General features: G+C 49.5%; 1 protein-coding gene across 9 annotated transcripts in view; it reads right to left on the minus strand.

Annotated features, from left to right (window-relative positions):
• RANBP3 (RAN binding protein 3) overlaps positions 1-19,419 on the minus strand; it is a 54,039-nt gene that overhangs the window by 24,979 nt on the left and 9,641 nt on the right. For 6 of the 9 annotated variants that reach the window (XM_054562116.1, XM_054562114.1, XM_054562112.1 and 3 more), the window contains exons 2-3: positions 10,467-10,522; positions 4,495-4,683 (exon numbers count right to left, since the gene is read on the minus strand). In XM_054562116.1, coding sequence (XP_054418091.1) covers positions 4,495-4,683; positions 10,467-10,522 — 245 coding nt within the window. Of the gene's footprint in view, positions 1-4,494; positions 4,684-5,817; positions 5,839-10,466; positions 10,523-19,419 lie in introns of those variants that run through there. The other 3 variants (XM_054562118.1, XM_054562117.1, XM_054562113.1) reach the window with 2 other exon arrangements.

Raw genomic sequence — 19,419 nt, forward strand, 5'->3', positions numbered from 1 at the left:
AAGGTGCCTGGCCAGACACGATTCACACACTCCTAGTCCCCTGACTCTAGGAGACCCTCAAATCCATGTCCCAAGTCTCTTGAAGAACCATCCTGTGGGCATGCGGTGGGCCTCTTGGTCCTGGAAGAGGTGGGAGGAAATGGCCTGGGAAGGACAACACAGGAAACCTCCCCTGAGAGGAGAACCTTACAAAAACTGCTGGAACCTTCTGTGGGGCTTGAAATAGCTGAGATACAATGAAGAAACTGACACTGGCAACTATTTTCAAGAGAAACTAGTACAAGGAAGCAGGAAGACAGAATATGAAGTCAAGTCATTTCTGCATGCCTCTGCATATGCCAACTCTTCCAGAAATCCTCCCCAGCTGTCATGTGAGGAGCAACCTGCTGCTACTCCCTGCTGGAGAAGGGCGGAGCTTGCTGTCTGGCAGGAAAGGATTTAGGGCACAGCAACTCCCGCTTCCAACCACGGCCCCCTACCCCACACAAGTCAAATGCGACCTCTACCAAGACTTCCCTGGGATGACAGTCTGGTGTTTGGGACCTCTTCTGTGTTAAAGCAATCTGGGGGAACCCCTCACCCCAACCAAAGGAGTGGCTACACAGGGGTCAGTAGAGAGCAATGCCCAGGACTCCAACTTCCTTGCCCCAGAAGTCTGCAGCCCCAAATTCAGGAACCACCACTACAGACACTCACTGAGGAGGGTTCTAAGAGCAAGTTTTCAGGATTCGTGCTTCTTGGGGAGGAGTGAGGACCGGAGTAGGCTGTGGAAGCGCCATTTCTTCTGCTGCCTCTCCCCACACTAGAACCCACCTCTGCGAGAATGGCACCTGGAGGACGCTCGGGTCAACACCGACATGGGACATCATGACGAAAATATGCCCAACTGACACTGACGTAAGGAGGCTGAAGAGGAAGTAGAGCAAAAATAACCCTTCAACTGATCTCTCTGGTGCCAGGACATAAGAATGCATACAGCAGGCTCACAAAGATGGGAAAGCCCTCTGAGACGGCAGAGGGGCCGTGGGCTGGCAAGCAGGCCAGCCTACAGAGACCCGAAGGAGCTGCTCACCACATGCTTCAGGGTGGCACGGCCTGGCTAGCTGGCGGGGGTGGGCAAGGGCTGTCCTATCCCTTCTAAAGCCACTGGGTCTTCTGGGGACGCCACTCATTCTGGGAGGTAAGTCCCTGTCCCAAGTATAAATCAGGGGTAATGTCTAACTCAGGATGGGAATGCAAGCATGAGAAGTTTCTGTTCTTTGTATAAAGAATGAAATAATAAAGATTACAATCATTACGATTATTAAGTGTTACCCTCCTCCCAGGAACCATTGCTCTTGTGAGGCTGGCTGGTGTGGCCTCAAGGAAGGCACAGGTGCCAGTCCAGGGCAGGGGATGGAACAGGGGACTGTGTCTCAGAAGCTGACACAGACATCGGCACACAGGTAGTATGCAAACACGAAGGATGCTGCCTTCCAAGACCAAGTCAGAAAACTCTGGACACCATTTGGCCTGCCTGGCCTCGGTGACTCTGGTCTGGACTGACCAGTTAGAAAGCCCAGCTGGCTATGGAAGGAGTCCCCAACCCCTCAGCTGCAGGCCGGTACCGGAACCAGGCTGTGAGGGAAGCTTGCCTGAGCTCTGCCCCATCCCCTACCCTCACCTGGTCAGTAGAAAGACCGGTCCCTGATGCCAAAAAGGTTGGGGACCACTGCGCTATGGGATGAAAATCAAGTAAGAGCAGGGCCTGCTGATTGCGTACTCTACACTAACTATGGGCCAATTCAATGCTGTTTATTCTGTGACTGAGGCAACCAGCTCAGAAATTCTTACCAAAAAGACACATTGAAAAAAGAAAACAGAAGTGGCCTCCAAAGACATGAAATAGGGCGGGGGTGGAACAAAAGTCAAACCCAGTGCAGGAGCTGGAAGATGAGGGACGCTGTCCAGCCATGGAACTTGTTCCAGGATCCATCTAAGCTTCCTGGTGGGTCTCATAAACATAGTTTAGGCTCATCAGCGTCTTGGCCTAAAGCTTCAGTCCAGCAGACTTCAGCCAGGCTTGGAGTAAGCATGAAGCCGCTCGCTTCCTCCAGATCAGAGAACTGAATCTGAATGTGGTTTGGTCTTTTTCAAGCTGCCTACTGAGAGCCAGGAAGTCTGATATACAGACTTTTCTCTAGTACTGAGTATTCCATGGCTAGAGTGCTGATGAGACCGAGAAACGATCAGGGCCCTTTTTAATGATACAGCGAGCCACCATTTACCATAAAGGGCCTGTGCTTTATAGCCCCCTGAGGGATCGTGGCACAATGAAGAGACAGAGCATGATGGATGAGACTTGCTGAGTAACATGTGGGCGGTTTCCTGAACTGCGATGTGGTACAGAACAAGATCCAAATTTGTTCTGATGCAAAAGCAATGTGTTAACCAAGGGAAAATCAGCCTGAGAGGCTGGGATTGGGTTCCTCTGCCTTGACTTATGTTCGAATTGACCTACGAACCGAAGTGTACTTTGCTTGAACGTGCCTAGTCAGTGGGGAAAGCCAGCTGACAGGAGCCATTAGCAACCTGCCAGGGTTTTCCCTGCTGACAGCCCCACGGAGCAAGCCCTGGGTGAGCCCTCAGAGCTGTCCCCAAATGATATGATGGTGGCGGCGCTGCTGGTACTTCAAATGGAACTGAGGATTCCTCTAGTTATGAGTGCTGAAACAACGCATGTGTGTATGTCAGACATATGGCCTTTAATGCTGTAACGCTCCATTCATAAACCACTCCCCCAGGTCCTGGCTACTTCCCATGGTGACTTCACAATCCATTCTGAGGCTCCCTGCCAGAACACGTGCTTGATTTGCCAGTCTGGGGACCATGTGAATTTCTCAGAATTAGAGCCTTCAACCCCAAATCCACAAGAACAGAGGAGAGTTCCTCAGATATCAACATTTGGACTGGCCACAGGTGGGAGGTAAGGCCCCTGCGGGACACTTCCTGCACTGGACTCTTAGGGAGCGGGGACCCACCGGTTTTACCAAGTGGGCACTAGAAGTAGGAGGGGCCAACACAGCCCGCATGCCTTTGGAAAGTAGCTGCCATGACATAACCATCTGCTAATCTCAGCTGAAAACTGTTAACCTTCCCAGCTGATGTTGCTGTAAGTTGTGTTTTTCAAACTACGCAGCAGCAGAAGGCTTCAGAGCCTCTCGGGCAGATCCGTGCGAAGGTCATCTGTTCTCAGGACACTGAGAGTGCGATATCCTGTGCGCGTGAAGGCTGAAGACACAATAACTAACAACACCCAACTCAGGGGGAGCTTCCAGGGGCTGCTCTGCCCCAAACCAGAAAAGTACTCACCTCTTAATTACTGCCCTGTCGGCTCTCATGTGAGGGCTGTGAGGCTAGGACACTGGCCTAAATGCCTCCTGGCTGGAATCTCTACTGAGCTTCTGAGTACAATACCCTAAACCCACAGCTACGCCAGAACAACCGCCTCCCTGCTGCTCCCCAACCATGATAAAAACTGTTTCTTCTTTATCCACCACACACTGATTCCTCCAAAGTGTTAAAATATGACTCCAATCTCACCTTGGCTGACACGTGGCTTCTTCCTGCGTGGCCTAGGGTTTGGTGCCTGTAACTGAGTTCCAATGGTTTCTTTAAGAACACAGGGTACTGGTAATGCGACACAGGGATTGCTAAAGGCCTGGGCTTGTGATGCCCTGGAAAGCTGCCTGGCGTTCTGTGAGGCCGAGTGGGGTCCTCTCTTTTCTTGTTAAAAGTCATGGCACTGGGGGACTTGGTCATGAGGTATCTATGGAGTTTTCAATCCTGAATGTAGATGATGTTTACCTTTCCCAACTTATCAAACTCCAAACACTCAAGACATTTCTTGTTCTTGAGAGTTCGCAATCTTCTCCACCTATAATCTTCAAAAGCCTTCTTAATACAAAGATAAAAGGTTCAGGGGTTCCCTCTGGATTCAAAGAAGAGTCTTCTTCCTGCTTTGATTGAAGACAAGCAGCTCACAGCCTCAACAATCCAGACACAATCAGTCTTGCAAAGCAATCTGTTGGACACTTCCTCTTCCTACCAATTGAGGAAGCCAGAGCTCCTCGTGTTTCTAACACACTGAACTCACTGAACTCGAAGGCCCAGATTCAGGGAGAAGAGAAGGAAAATGGGGTCGAAATTGATTTGGAGGGTTCTACCCACTACTCACTTCACTTTTGACCCCCTGCGTCTCTCTTTTCAGGAAACAGGACTGCCTTTTTGCTATGGGTATTTCCCCAACTAGACAAGTCTCCTTTGTAAAGAGGACCTAATTTTCCCTGACTTTTTGGCAGCATGAATTAAAGAGAGCTGGAGGGATCTTGGTCTTCTTTTCAGTTACCATCAGTTGCTGATAATCCAGAGTCTAAATCTGAGGGACCCGGAGGGGTAGGGCTGGTCTGGGTTGGGACCCCTGGGCCCTGGAATGCTGGGTGGAGGTGGACTTACCCCTGCCAGTTCTCGTGGAAAAGGAGGAAGATGGGCTTCAGGAGTGCTGGCTGAAGCGCTAGCAGGGGCAGGAGGCTCTAGAGCATGCTCACCAGCTGACTCGGGGTGACCTGTGCCACGGTCGGGAGCCTCAGCCTCCCCCCGAGGCTCCTCTCCCGAATCCGACAAGTCTTTTTGCTCTGCAGAGGACTGGGAGCAAAAAAGACAATTTTCCTTCAATGTAAATAAAGGCTGCAACATGGGGCAGGGGACGGGGGTGGGATCAAAGGGCTAGAGATGGCTCAAACTCCAGCAGTTCCTGCCCTCCTGGGCTTCCTGCCCAGGAGGATGGGCCAAGGAAGCTGGCACGAAGTGTTGCTGTGCAGGAGCTTTAAGGTGTGCAGGAAGCCTGGACTTTCATTTTCAGAAGTAAAAGGAGGCCTGGCACAAAGCTACACTGCTTATGGGCCACGAGTGAGGAAAAACACTCCTGGTGACGAAAAGGGGGGCGGTACTGGTATCAGATGGGCACAGGAATGATTCCATGTGAATAACACATCTCCTCAGAGACACTGATGAGGGAACTGCCCTCAGCACCATTTCTGTCTGCTGGGAAAGGCAGGGAGGCAGGCTTGGGACACCACACAGATACAGGATGGGGCATCCAGAATCAAAGGCTTCTGCACCTCACTCTAGTTCTAGCACCTTTCAACCTGTGCTGCTTAAACCTGAGATGAAGGAAGAGTTTCTCATCTCCAGGGGTGCAGGCGTGGAGTGGCCAAATGAGCCCACAGAGATACAGAGAGCTGGTTTTGTACTGGCGAAAGGGTGGGAGCCACTTCCCCACCCCCGCCCCCGGCCTGGACTTGCCTCAGGCTCAGCCCGAACACCTAGGGCAGGGGTTTATCTGGAAAACAGGTAAGAGAAGGCTGACTCCAGATGTCTTTGTCCTTGAAAGCACAACACTCCTGGCACTCTTTGAGCTGGTTCTTGGGTCTCTGGGGGCTGGGGGGCTTTTGGGGGGTTGAGAGCTCCGTGGCCAAGACTCTTTTCTTGAGAAATGGGTTATAAAACTGGCATCCTGGAACACAGGGGTTCCGGTCCTGCTTGGCGTCACCAGCCACGACACGAACCCATTTCTCCGACTTTGTGAACCAGGGCTACCCTGCCTCCCTGCAGACACTGCCGCATTTCTTCTAAGTGACTAAGATCTCTTTAGACAGGGTGTGGGGGGCTATTTTTTAACATGTGAGCTTGTTGAATTAGAGGAACTATATATGAAGAAGATTTAAAAGAACTTTCAAATATTTTTAGGAAAGCAATAGCAACACCATGCTAACTCACGTGCATATCTAAAAAGCCACCGAGATCAACTCTTCCTGTCCAGGGGGGACCCACAGACACAAAGGCCTTCCTTTCCAAGTTGCTCCTCCAACCTGTCAGGGGTGCTGAGGTCGGTCCGTGCACTGGGTGGCTGCTACTTTATGGCTACAGATCGAACACCCGACAAAAGAAAATTAAACCCCAAGCTCCGTGGGAAACTGCCTGTCTCTCTAATTCGAACCACTTGGATTCTTTTTTAAATCCCTGCTTTTAGAACATAAAATGCCCTCATGGCATGGTGGACTCAAAATGAAGTCTAAACTGGAGCACCAGAAAGAAATACAAATTCTATCCCAGCATTTTCTCCTTAGGTCTGAGTGTTTCTGCTGGACAAGAAAAGCTCTAAAGAACCAAGAAAGGGTCTGCAGTTTTCAACGTCTGTTAAAGCCAGGCATCAGATCCAGACCCTCGATCACAGGTCATAAAATATATGTAGCTGACAAAAGTAACAAAAAGAAAAAACAAAAACCAAAAACGCGCACACAGGATATACTTGTCATACCAACAATAAGCTTCAAAATTAGGTCTAAATATACTATATACACCGTTTCCAGCAACACTGGACTTTCTGCTCAGAAGCATTTCTACAACTGCTTTCTGTCTTTTTACCAAATGGGCACTATCCTGCCAGTACAACCTCAAAGCCATCCCCCTTTAGGTTAACACGTTTGGAAGATAAACTAACTGAAAAAAACATTTAATCATTACAAACAGTAAGAGAGCCTACAGAATTCTTTTCACGTTAAGAAAAACTGCCTCCACTCAAGGCAGTTAATAAAAGGTTCAGTTTTGCTTTAAAAACACAAATGCACATAAATGTAAGCATTTCACAAGGAGCGCCACCTTGAGGAAGCCTGGAGACATGGGAATAAGTAAAGGCTGCATTAGGACTGCTGTTCAGACTGCGGAAGGTTTCTCTCTAACACAGGACAACGGGGGACTGTGACACCACCAGCAGGCCAGTAACACGGGTTTGTAGTTTGCTGTGAATGCAGATTGTCAACGGGACCAACAGTCACTGTCGTGTGGCTTTACCATCAGACAAAAACACTTAAGGCTGGCAGAGTAGGTTTCCCCCCCCTCATTTCTTTGTATTTTATCTCAGTCATGATTCCGTAACAGCTGGGCCTGCGGTGTGCTCTCTTTACAGGAGGAGGGTGGGCACAGGGGCTCTTTGAAGCACAGACCAGTGGGTGGTTTAGAGATTTACTGACAAGGAAGTTAATGGTCCCACAATGACAATGGGACTATTTGATCTTTGTGGATCAAGAAGTGGCTCAAAAAATAGCTATAAGGGACGTTGTGGTGACAATTAGGACAATTTGTATACTGGACGAGGCTTCTGAATTAATGATCTTTTTCTTATGGGTGACAAAAGGCATCGGGGCCACAGACGGGAATGACCCTATTCCTAGGAGACACCTGCGTAAGTCAGACGGGCACAAATTACAGCCGTATGCTTCCCGCATCAACAGAGATGTGAACAGGGAAGCCGGGTGAAGGGTGGATATCCGTGTCCTCAGTACTATTCTTTAACTTTTCTCAGAATTTGAAATTTTCGAAATGAAACATCAAAGATAAAAAGAGGGAAAAAAGTTTGCTCAGAAGAAAACAGCTCCAACAGCTTTACAGCCGCTCTGCTTCTGCAGTGTGAGGAGGAAGTGGGTAGAAAGAGAGAATGAAACGGGAAGGTTCTCAAACTCTCGTTTTTGTCGGAAGTATTGTGGCTGCTCCTCAAGGGTCTGCCTTTCCATCTTCCTTGAAGTGGGAAGTCAAGGGAAACAAAGCAAGCTGAGTCCCTGTTTACTTCCTGCCTTACTCTTGAGCTGTCATAGCAACAGGGGAAAAAAGGAAGATTCTGTGTCCATTTGGCCACCGTCTACCTGACAGCTCAGAAAGCAGCCCTAGAAGACATTCACAAAGGCTCCGCCTGCTTCTGCTGTTAAAACAGAGATTTCCCACACCCTTTTGGTGATCTTGTGACAGAAGTGGAGAGCTGACCTCTGAAGACCTGGAGATCAATTATTTTTAGAAGTCCATTAGAGTTGGCTTTAAGTCAGTATTTTGATAAGAACTACATTTGCACACTTTAAAATGAGGATGACCACCCGCCACTCTTGTGGTTCAGTGTAACCATTTACATAATTTCCATCAACTTTATGAAGGTAACACATGTGAGTTATCCTTTGAATTTCAAAGCAACAGAACCAGAGGGAAAGTGGGGTGCGGGGGCAAGTAGAAGAGGGTAAAGGGGGATAAATGGGGATGGGAGGAGACTTGAATTGGGGCAGTGAACACACAATATACAGATGATGTATTGTAGAATTGTAGGCCTGAAACCTTTATAATTTTAGTAACCAATGTCACCCCAATACATTCATAACAAAGTAAACAAAGAAAAAAAAAAAAACCCAAAGCAGCAAAACCACCTCAACTGTGAAAATACTGAAACAAGAATTAGTAATTTTAAAAGCATTTTAAATTTAGCTGAACGAATACGACATTTTAATTTTGCATCCTGTTGGTTGTCCAAAAGTCCTCAGGTTTAAAGACTTATTAATTCCCTTTTTAAAAAAGATTTTATTTTCAGAGAGAGAGGGGAAAGGAGGGAAGAGAAGAAGAGAAACTTCAGTTGGTTGCCTCTTGCGTGCCCCCAACCGGGGACCTGGCCCGCAACCCAGGCATGTGCCCTGAAAGGGAATCGAACCTGAGACCTTTCAGCTTGCAGGCTGGCGCTCAGTCCACTGAGCCACACCAGCCAGGGCAGAATTATTAATTTCTATTGTTCATTTAAATCCAGAGTTGACACACTTTTTTCAGTAAAGGGCCAGATATTAAATATTTTTGACTTTGCAGGCCTATAGGGTCTGGGTCCTAATTACTTCACTCTCCTGTTAAAATGTGAAATCAACCTCAGCTACAGTGAAAGAGATGGGCCAATAAAACTTTATTTACAAAAATGGGTGGTAGTGCTGGGCCTTAATCTGCTGACCCGTTTTTAAGCTAAAAGTGATTCAAAAGATGATCATAATAAAATTCAAAATTCTAGAAAACCTGATTTAATGGAAAACCCAAGAAGAGACTTTTACATCTGTAAGAGAAATGGAATACATCCATTTTAAAAAGCTGGCAGAAACACATCAGCCCTTCAGTGACTGACCCTTTTCCAAAGGAAGGATGATTAAAAACATAGGTAATTAAGCGGCCAGGACTGTGCCGCTGTTGCTCTCAGCCAATACCCCTGGTTTCCCTCCATGCCAGAGCCCCGGGGAGAGGAGACAGCAGAGGTTGATGTATCTTTAAAATACTTCCTGGAAAAGAAGAAAAACAAAAAGTGGGAAGAACACTTCCTCAGGTTTTGTGATTCTTCAGCAGAGCATTAATGATGGAACATTCAATGTGACAATGAGCCTGGTAAAGGCCCTGCCCATACAGAAGACTCTGCTCAGTGCGAGGGGGTGTGGGTGGAGGGTTTTAGGGTAACTCCCTCTCCCTCCTGTCCCCTCCATGCACAAGCTCTCTTCCTGGCAGAGTATTTGAACAATTTCCAGAAAAACTGGGCTGCACAGAAAGAAAAGTCTGGCCTTTCTGATCAGACCAAGGGAGAAAGTCTACAAGCAGTAGAGCCCCGAAGTGCCAGACCAGCAGTCCCCAGCCTCAGAGCTGGCCACCCCGCTGCAAGACTGGGGATCTGCCAGAGCACCTGGCCTGTGGATCCCCAGCCCTGACCCAATTCTCAAATGCTCTTATCAACAGATTGCAAATGGATTTCACAACACACCTGCTCACTCTGAAATCTTGCTACGGGCATTAAACGACCTGCTGTCTTGCCTGGGCCATGGGTGGGGAGGGGTCACCCATTTTTTGACAACTAGAGGGAGTCCTCATACAAGCTCGGGAGGCATCCCCACAGAACATCAGCTAAGTCCGGATACAACCACAACCTTCCGACTGATCTGTCAGACAGGGATGTAAACCTGTGGCTTTAAGACAGACAACGTGTGACGGCTGGGATGAGACTGAGGTGCCGGCGCATCACTGTGAATTAGGCAAGGCATTTCCAGCAACAATTCGATCAAGACATTTAAGACCCAAGAGGGGAAAGCAACCCAACAAAGAAGAATGGTATATATACAATGCAATCCAACTAATAAACTAATAATTATTCTAAGTGCACTTATGCCAAGTTGGTTAGGGCCAGAAATCCCCCTGAAATCTTTAATTAAAGGTCCTATTTCCCCCCCATAACCACCATTTGCTCTCTCCCAGCTTTTCTCTCCCTCCCTGTCCCTCCTCTTCTCCTTCCTTCTACCTTTTCCTCCTACTCTTCTCTCTCCCACTGGTTTTCCTAACATACAGCAGTATTTCTAAATCAAATAATGCAGAATGAGAAGAAAGCTTTCTACTGCCATGTTTTAAAGGAGGGTCTCTGAACCCTTTCCATACACACTTATCTCAACTCTCGCCACAGTAACCTAAAGCCACCGAACCGTTGTCCTCCAAGCTCCATGTGAAAGCTTAAAGGGCAGAAGCATCCTTGGCCGTGTGACCTAGGGAGAGAGGTCCCTGGGAGAAAACAAATGTGAAGAGAGAACATACCAGCCCCTTACCTTTTGTCCTTTATCCTTCTGAAACACAAAGACGGGCGGAGCAATGGCAGGCTTTTCTGTAAAAAGAAAAATTGGTGTTTTTCCCCCCAACACTATTTCATACAGCAAACAAAACTGCATGTCTGTAATAAGTTAAAAACAAAAAACAAACCCAATATAAAACCAGTAACTCCAAAGAACATCAAACTGCTTAGAAAACAGCTTTGTGACACGGAGGCGTGGGGTGTTCAGTTCGTGACAATGCGACACTTAACGGCAGGGCACGTGTGCTTATTACACACCACTAAACGGGCTTGAAGACTCACTCCAAACAGGCTGTGTCACTGATGAGGGGAGAGCGCCGAGGAGTGTGCTGAGCCGCAAGGCGTGGAGATGGCAGCTATTCGGCGCCACCAACAGTGGCTTTGAAGAAATTTTGTGCAGAGAAGTCAGATCTTTATGTGGCATCTCCTGAATTTCAAATGCTGGAGACTAGTTTAGGTTTTTTATTTTTACTTTTCTCAAATCTGCAGGCCAGTTGAGGCCGGGGGCAATCAGTCTGTAACCTCTGCCCACGTGGCTCATGCTCTTTGGAGAAGCCCAGCCCAGCGATCCACCTGATTCTCTAAGTGAGCAGCCATGAACAAAAAAATAATTTATGGAGTTGCAAAAGTCTGAGAGTCCATCTTGCATGGGCACTGAAGGAAAATACCCTTTGAGATGTCCTGTCACATGACGGGACCAGGACTGTGCCGCCGTTGCTCTCAGGCAATACCCCTCGTCTCCCTCCAAGGCAGCCCAGGAGGCCTCTGCGCCCAGCCAGGGAGGCCGGGCCCTACCCATGGAGGAGGCCCCTTGTCCTCTCGGGCAGGGGCGTGGTGGCCCTGGGTGTGCCCATGAACCCTGGGGGTGTGCCCAGGGCCTCCTCCAGCATTCGAGGGCGGAGAGTGCATGGGAAGCCAGGGGAGCCATGCCACTGCAGGGCGCCGGCACAGTCCTGCTGTCACAGAGCCGCCAGTCGGGGAGGCGGAGATCGACCAGGAATTTACGTTCACACAGCTTTGCCCCAGCAGGACTGCTACGCAGGAGGGACACACGGTTCACAGTTCCAAAGAGAGGTCACGTGGGGGCACTGGTAAGAGTGTCTGGTTCAGAGTGTCAGGAAAACATCCCTGAGAAAACAGTCTGCTGTGTTGAAGTCTCAAGAAAAGCCTGGCAGGGAGAGTGGCAGGTGTGAAGTCATGGAGCCCAGGGGTGGATGGTGGCCATGCCGAGAATTTAGGAAGGCACGGTGGTTGGTTTCAGTTTAAAGAGAGAACAGCCATGGGGGAGACGGCAATACGGGGAGACCAGTTTGGAGGTGACAGTGATCGCCTACAATTAAAATTGGGTGAAAGCAAGGTTTGAGGAGGAAAACGGAGAAGATTGAGACAATCAAACAGACCCTGTTCCACTCCCTATCCTCCAAAACTGTCCCTCCATCGAGAGGCAGGACAAACACCAGTCTCAACCTTGGGACAATGGCCTACTGACGGTGACCGTTCCCTCTGCCGTGCTCACTGAAGCTGCACCGTACCAGAGTCAGGCTCTCTGCCACAGTCCTCAGTGTGCACAGCCCACGGTGAACATGGGGGAATGACATGCACGAGATCAAAGTGCTAAAGGGAGGAAGGTGGCAGGCTCCCCACGAAGGCTCACATGCTTCCCGAAGCAGCCATCTCCTGGCACAGTGTGGAGCTGCTGCCCGACAAACCAGGATGGACAGATGAATGAACATGCCTGTGCCAGGTGATAAATGAGAGCAAAGGAACGCTGGAGGGACACTGGAGATGGCAGCAGCTTATCCACACACGTCGACCAGGGGGAATCCCGGAAACTTCCTGGTGCTGCCCTATACACCACAAGCCCAGCATCAGGGGCTGGCGGAGCAGGCCCCGGCCTCCCTTCTGTGTTCAACTCCTGGCCAGCAGCAACGCACTGGGGTATACAGGAACCTATGGTTTTGGCTACCCCCTCCGAATTTTCTTTAGGAAACCACCTCCCCCTGTCCCCCAAGTTTCAGATGGAGCCTAGCCCTGGCTCCAGCCTCAGGAAAGGTACTGCATGCCCTGACCCCAGGGGATACAGTGACGTGAATAAGGCCAGGCTGCTGATGGTGAATGACGCTCAGGTCCAGGGTTTTTGTTGGAGCTAGTGGGGAAGGGGAGTTCTCTCTCTGCTGAGCTGGTGGGAGGTAACCCTGAGGCTGCCAGCAGTGGCCTGTCATTACAAGGGATGCTGGATGAGGGCCAATCCAGCGGGAAGCAGGGAAGGAAACTAAATCCTGCTGCTGGAGGCCCAGGGTCCAGCAGGCCCAAAGCTACCCCTTCCCCCCTAGCCGCCAAAGACTTTTCAGCTAAGCCAACAGATGCTGATTTTTCCTCAATGCATTCCGGATTTCTGCCCCTTGTCTCTAAGGGCCCCCAGCCTGAGAGTGGGCCTTGCTGCTGCAGACTTCCTTAAACACACACTGCTCCCTACAAGAAACCATGGGCTGGCCTCACAGGGATCTTTCTCTTCACAGCAGGGATCACCATGTATTTATGAGTTTATGGTCTATCTCCCCTACTAAGATGTCAACTAGAGGAGACAGGAGACTGCCTGGTTCCCCCTCACTGTCTGTGGTGTGAGAACAGTACTTGCACCCTGCAGGGATTCAACAAATACCTGGTAAAAGGATGAGCAAGGGGAGAGGACACTAGAGGAAATGAATGCCAGGCTAGTAAGGAAGGGCCAGACGAAGAGAGAACCATTTGGATGGCAGAGGAAGAGCTTTCTGGTCTGCAGGGACATAGAAGGGCAACCAAGGGAGGTCTGGGCCAGCTGGGGGCCCTGGGACAGGACAGGACCACGTGGCAGGGTCCAGGGGTAACCGGGAGAGGGCCCATCTGAAGGAGGACCCATTCTGTACTGCCACTGGCCCGTTGCTCAGCTGGGGGCAGAGGGAGGTCACCGAGGGGACCATGGGGGTCTGAGCTCTGAAAGTTGCCGCACAAAGAGCGGAAGCACCAGGTGAGATCCAAGCAGATCCACCCTTATGAACTCCCAGCAGCAGTTCCTCCACCCACACCAGCCACCACCATCAGAGTGCAGACCTTCCTTCTTGGCCTCTGCTTAAGGGCCCCCTTAAGCCTGGCTTTTGCAGAGCAGCCACAACCACTGGTGTGAAACGCATGCTTCAAACTCTGCGTTGTCCTCCCCGGCTAGGGTTGGAGCCCCTTCAAACAGGACACCCCCTACCTGACCAGTATGGTGGCTCTGACCCTCGTGCACCCCATGTTTCTGTCACACTTCTGGAGTTCTGCCTGGTTTAATCCCTCTGCCTAGAACACACTCCAGCCTTCTCTTCCACGGTCAACACTCATTCATGATGTAGATATAGACACCTTCTCCTTCAGGAAGCCCCAGCTTGTTTATTTACTTTTATTAAAATTTTTTCTTTTATTGATTCTAGAGAGAGGGAAAGGGAAGGAGAAAAGAGAGGGACAGAAACAGGGATCAGTTGCCTTTTGCACACACCCTCACTAGGGACCGAACCTGCAGCCCAGACACGTGCCCTGATTGGGAATCCATCTTGTGACCTTTGGGTTTGCAGGATGATGCCCAACCGAGGCACATGAGCCAGGGCAAGCCCCCAAATTAAACAGTGCTCCCAAGAATACTCTGGCTTACATTCTGCATGGATCATACCGAGGCTACCTACCGGTAGGGGAGACTGAGAAACTCCAGACACAGCATCCAAAAGAGCTCTGCACCTCAGCCTGCCACCCGATGGGTACCATGTAAGAATCATACAATAAATGTTTGAACTAACCCCACTCTGTACTTCTTCACTTGCGTAACACTAGCTGCTACATAATCACAAATACCTATTAAGCCCTTACTCTGCGCAAGGCATCACGGGGAAAAATGAGAACAGGAAGTTGGGGGCAGAAATCTTTAGGCTAAAACATCTGATTAGAAGAGAGGAGTGTGTCTGTACACAAGGCCCAAAGCTCACAGCGCACTGTTCATCTGGTTGCTGGCAGCGTCTACTCCTGCAACAGAAGCTCTGCAAGGGCGAGGCCTCTGTTGTGTTCACCTCAGAATCTTTAGAGCCACACACGAAACACATGATCAACAAGCAGCTACAGAGTGAATGAAATCTCCTTCATTGCAAGCACGACTGAGGAGGAAAGGGCTCTGGCAGCCCACCTTGGGTCCCACTGGGACCCCCACTGACGGTAGGTTTGGCAGTCATGATAAGACCAACCACGGCACTAAAACGTGCCAGTGAACTTCAGTCAGTCAGTTCGCCACCAGAAACACAAAGCACCAGAGTACATTTCATTTCTGCTCAGCTCCAAAAGAGCCAGGAGTCCATAAGCTGCCAAATTAGTACTGATATTACAAAATGACAATAGGCACGCACCCGCTCCGAGTAGGATGGCCTTGCCTTACCGGTGTAGCCACAGATGGTTTTTTTTTTAACTGCCCCCATCACCAAATAGCTTCTGGTTGTCAAACAGTGAGGCTTCTCTATGACCTGCCTGAACTCCCAGCCTGGCCTTTCTTTCACAAGTGAAGGGAAAACCACTACTAGAAATTTCTAGAGATCCAGGCCACTGCTGTGACCTAAAATATTACAATGTTAATCAAATGAAGACTATTCTTACAATAGCCAAGTGTTGGAAGCAACCTAAATGCCCATCAGTAGATGACTGGATCAAAAAACTATGGTACATTTACACAATGGAATACTACGCAGCAGAAAGAAAAAAAGAACTACTAAACTTCATGACGGCATGGATGGAACTAGAGAGCATCATGCTAAGTGAAATAAGCCAGGGGGCGAAAGACAAATACCATATGATTTCACCTATAAGTGGAACCTAACCAACAATACAAAGATGCAAGGAAAATAAGACCAGCAACACTGAAAGGAAAAGAAACCAACAGAGACAAGAGGGAAGGAGGGAGGTGGGGGCGGGGGGAAAAGGAAGGGAAGGGGGAAAGTCAAGGAACATATAGCAAGGACTCATGGACAAAACCAAAGGGGAAGAGCTGAGGGAGGGAAGGAGGGAGGGAGGGGGCAAGGGAAAGTGGTGAGGGGTAGGCAGAGACAAATGTATTTGAAAAAATAAATAAATAAATTTAAAAAATTAAAAAAAAAAACCAACAACAAATGAAGACTATTCAATCTACACACTCTGCCAACCAGGTAGGGGGTGGGGGGAGGAGGGGGGGGAGAGAGAGAGAGAGAGAGAGAGATTGATTCTTTTGTGAAATGCTCCCTGGTCAAATTAGGTTGTAAAAGGCAGCCCAGCCCTCCTGGAGAATTGGCTTGACACATCAGCATAGGAAGGGTTACAGACTCACAGTAAACAAATTCGTTTAACCAAATGCTGCCCAGTTATTTGACCAGGGATCTGTCCCCACCTTCCAAAACACCCTCAACGAGCCTGAGAACTGTGTTGTGGCCCATGCTGGTGTGTGCAGCTCGGTGGGACTCAGAGGCCCTAAGTTGCCTCAAAACACAGCCCCGTCTCTAGGTGACACGGGCTCTACTACTTGGGGTGTGGCCGGTTCTTTGGCCTCACTGTGGCTTTCCAAGTGTCACATGCCAAGTCTGAGATGGCTACTCTGCTCAACTCAAACCCTTTCTGTGCCCCAGACAGCACCATCCCAAGCCCAACTATGATCCCAGATGATGGTCACACAACCCAGTGGAGCAAAATCCTGGCCTATCCCCCGCCCCGCCCTGGCAAACTGTGGCGGGGGGGTATGTGGGTGGAGGGGGGCTCACTGGCCAGCGGCGGCAAAGAGTGAGCCCCTGATGACATCCGGGCACACAGCATGGGCTCTCCCTCCTGCCAGCTTCCACCTAACTGTGAGGTTCAGACGCAAAATGGGACAGCCCAGCTGTGACCGCTGAGGGCAGGACCCGTGCCCCGAATCTGGTCCTTGCAGTCCTGGTGGTGGGCGCGGAAAAGCCGAGGCGCAGAAGGCTGCCGATCCCCGTTCTCATTCCGAACCTCTGCTGGATGTCTGGGTCCCCTCTGCACACACACCCTAACCTCTGCTCTCGGGGCCCCGCTTCCACGGCATTGTTTACACAGCCACAACGGTCGGGGCGCTCTGCCCAGCCAATCCAATGAAACTAGAGGGTGAGCGATGAGTTCTGGAGTGGGCCCAAGGCTTTCAACAAGTAACGTGACCATATGCTTTGGTCAAGTGTGCACTTAAGCCAGTAGCCGATTCTTTGAATCCTCATGGAAACTGTGAATCAAGACATGTCCCAAGATACACAGTCAGTGGTGCAACAAGCGGCACTGTCTTCATCTGTCAAATGTTTAACCATGCAATGCTTTGCATAACAAATTCAGATTTTAAGCTGAAAATACACACATTCCCTCTACTCCTCCCTTCCACATAAACTTTCCTTCAGGTTGTGGATGGACTGACACACCAAATACCAAAGGCAGACCTGTCCTGTGACAAGCTTTGGCACCCCCCTGTGGCTGCCTCCAACCTTTGTCTCTGAGGATCTCTGTTAAACTAAACACAAGAAAATATGCAGACCCGGGAAAACAGAAAAGGGAATCTGGATTATCTTTTCTGTTCTGTTTATTCTCCTCCTAAACGATGATTCAAACACCTGCCAGGAAACAGCCCCCTTCTGGAAAGCCACTTGGAATTCCCGTCTAAAATGTCAGCAAGGTACTTGTGTAGAATGAGCTTTAATCCTGGGCTGATGTGTCTTAATCTTCTTATCTATGCAAAAAATATGGAAAGCATCTTGCCCACACAAATAACAGTATTAATATGTGGCAACTGCTTTAATCCTGTGACACCATCTCAGCCCTTCAAGTAATTTCTCTTCTCAGGAATTACTATAAACAGTTCTGTGCAACAGCATAAAGGTGAACTCATCACTGATGTGTCAAACTCTGTTCACAAGCTAATTCTCTGGTAAAGAATGACACTGATCTCAATCATGCTGTTGCTAGGTGATGTCTCTCAGTGTCAGAGGGCCGTGCTCCGCGGTGGCCCGGCCCAGCCAGTGGAGGGCGGAGGGCCCCTGAATTCTCTTTTTTTGGTACTCGAATATATCAATATTTTTGCTCAGGCGACTCTCAACTGGTCTCATGGTCATAGTGGGCACAATTTTGGGAGATGATGCTATCTTTTATGCATTTTTTTCTTCTGGAATGCTGTTTATCCTGCTATTACCCTCACCTACTGAAGTTAAAGACAATTTTTACTGCTCTCATCTTACTGAGAGTAACAAGTAACTAACAATTGTTGAATGGCCTTACTAGACACAGTGGCGGCTGCATCACACTCCCAGTCTCATCAAATGTTATCACAACTCCCATGGCATAGATATTATTTACCGTCTCTGATTTGCAAATCATGAAACAAAACTGAGAGGCCTGGGGCAGACCAGTGTCTTGCCTGAAGTCGCAAAGTTGGCTAAGTGGCAGAGGTGGGTCAGAACCCTAATCCTGACTTTCCGAGGGAGCTGGGTGCCTCATGTCCCCGCGGCCCCTAGGTGCGCCGCTCAGGCCAAGCAGCAGTCTGCCTTCTACTTACTGACCCTGCAGCCAGGCCCTCCACCCCTGCCCCACCTGCGCAGACTAAGGTGCTGAGGGAAGACCTTGTACTTTGGGCACCTCTGTGCCTTGACTTCATGAGAAACCCTCCACAAACATATTAAATAAATCATTCAAAGTCAGCAACTTCACCGAAAACTGCTGATAAATGCATGGATCCAGCACCTATAGCACTTCTCTATTCTGCAACTAGATAGCACGATACCAGCGCAGCTGAGGTGAAGTATAAGTGGCTGAAGACTGGAGAAAAGTTCCAGTAAAGGCAAAAGAAATGCCCTCACAGGAAGGATATGAGGACTACAGAACTTCTGCTAGGGCTGCAGACGCAAACTGATGAAACTCAGGAACGCGGGCTCTGGATTTTGTGTGCACTCAAGTGGGCCTCAACCACTTTAACTCACTTTCTTTGTATACTGTCCTTTGTCCAGCGGGGATGGTGGCTAGACCCCAGACAGATTCAGGAAGGACTAAATGAAATGATGCGTATACGGTAGTTGGGAAGTGGCTGGCACACAATACAAATTCCATGTTGGCATTATCATCATCATAATTATACACAGAGCACTGCAAATACCTTGATGCCACCTTAAAGCCTGGGACCTCGGGTCACCAACAATGACAAATGCCTCGCATGTGAAGGTGGGTTTGGCCCCTTCCAAGAGCTGCCTGGACGCCAGGACATCTCAACACACACTCAGTAGCTCTGAACCCCTCAAGTGAGATCCGATGGAGGGCCAGCCAGCCAAGCCTTGCCCCCGGCAGCATGGTTTACTGAGCACCTGCCACGTGGCCTGGCACCGTGCGCGGTGTGGTCACAGCTCTCCAGTGGGAACAGAAAACAGTAAGCACTCAGAGGGGTGAGAGAGAATGAGATAATTCTGGAGACAGGTGCAATATGATAAAGCAGGTGGTGGAAAAGAGTGACTGGGTAGAAAGGTAAGGGGTGAATGGGTAGGTAAGGCCTCTGAGGTTTCATCTGAACCTCAGACATACAGGGATGAAGGCCGAATATACTGGGCAGAGAGAACCCCAAGTATGGAAGTCCACAGGACATAAAGAACCTGGAGGCCAACATGACTGCAAGTGTTCAGAGGGAAAAGTGGGAGGGGATCTGGGGAGCGGGTGAGGAATTCAGATTTCTCCAGTCTAACGGGAGGCTGGTGGAGGAGTCCAAGCAGGGGAGTGGCACGATCTCGTGTGTGTATTTATATCCTTGCCCGAGGATACGTGTTTTATAGATTTGAGAGAGGACAAGCGAAAGAGAGAAGCACTGATCGGTTGCCTCCCATATGCGCCCTGACCGGGAACAGAACCTGCAACCTTTTGATGTCCGGGATGAC

The sequence above is a fragment of the Pteronotus mesoamericanus genome, unplaced genomic scaffold (genome assembly GCF_021234165.1).
Source record: "Pteronotus mesoamericanus isolate MK-2021 breed Mesoamerican mustached bat unplaced genomic scaffold, CSHL_Meso_final scaffold_636, whole genome shotgun sequence".
In the NCBI taxonomy this organism is placed as follows: Eukaryota; Metazoa; Chordata; class Mammalia; order Chiroptera; family Mormoopidae; genus Pteronotus; species Pteronotus mesoamericanus.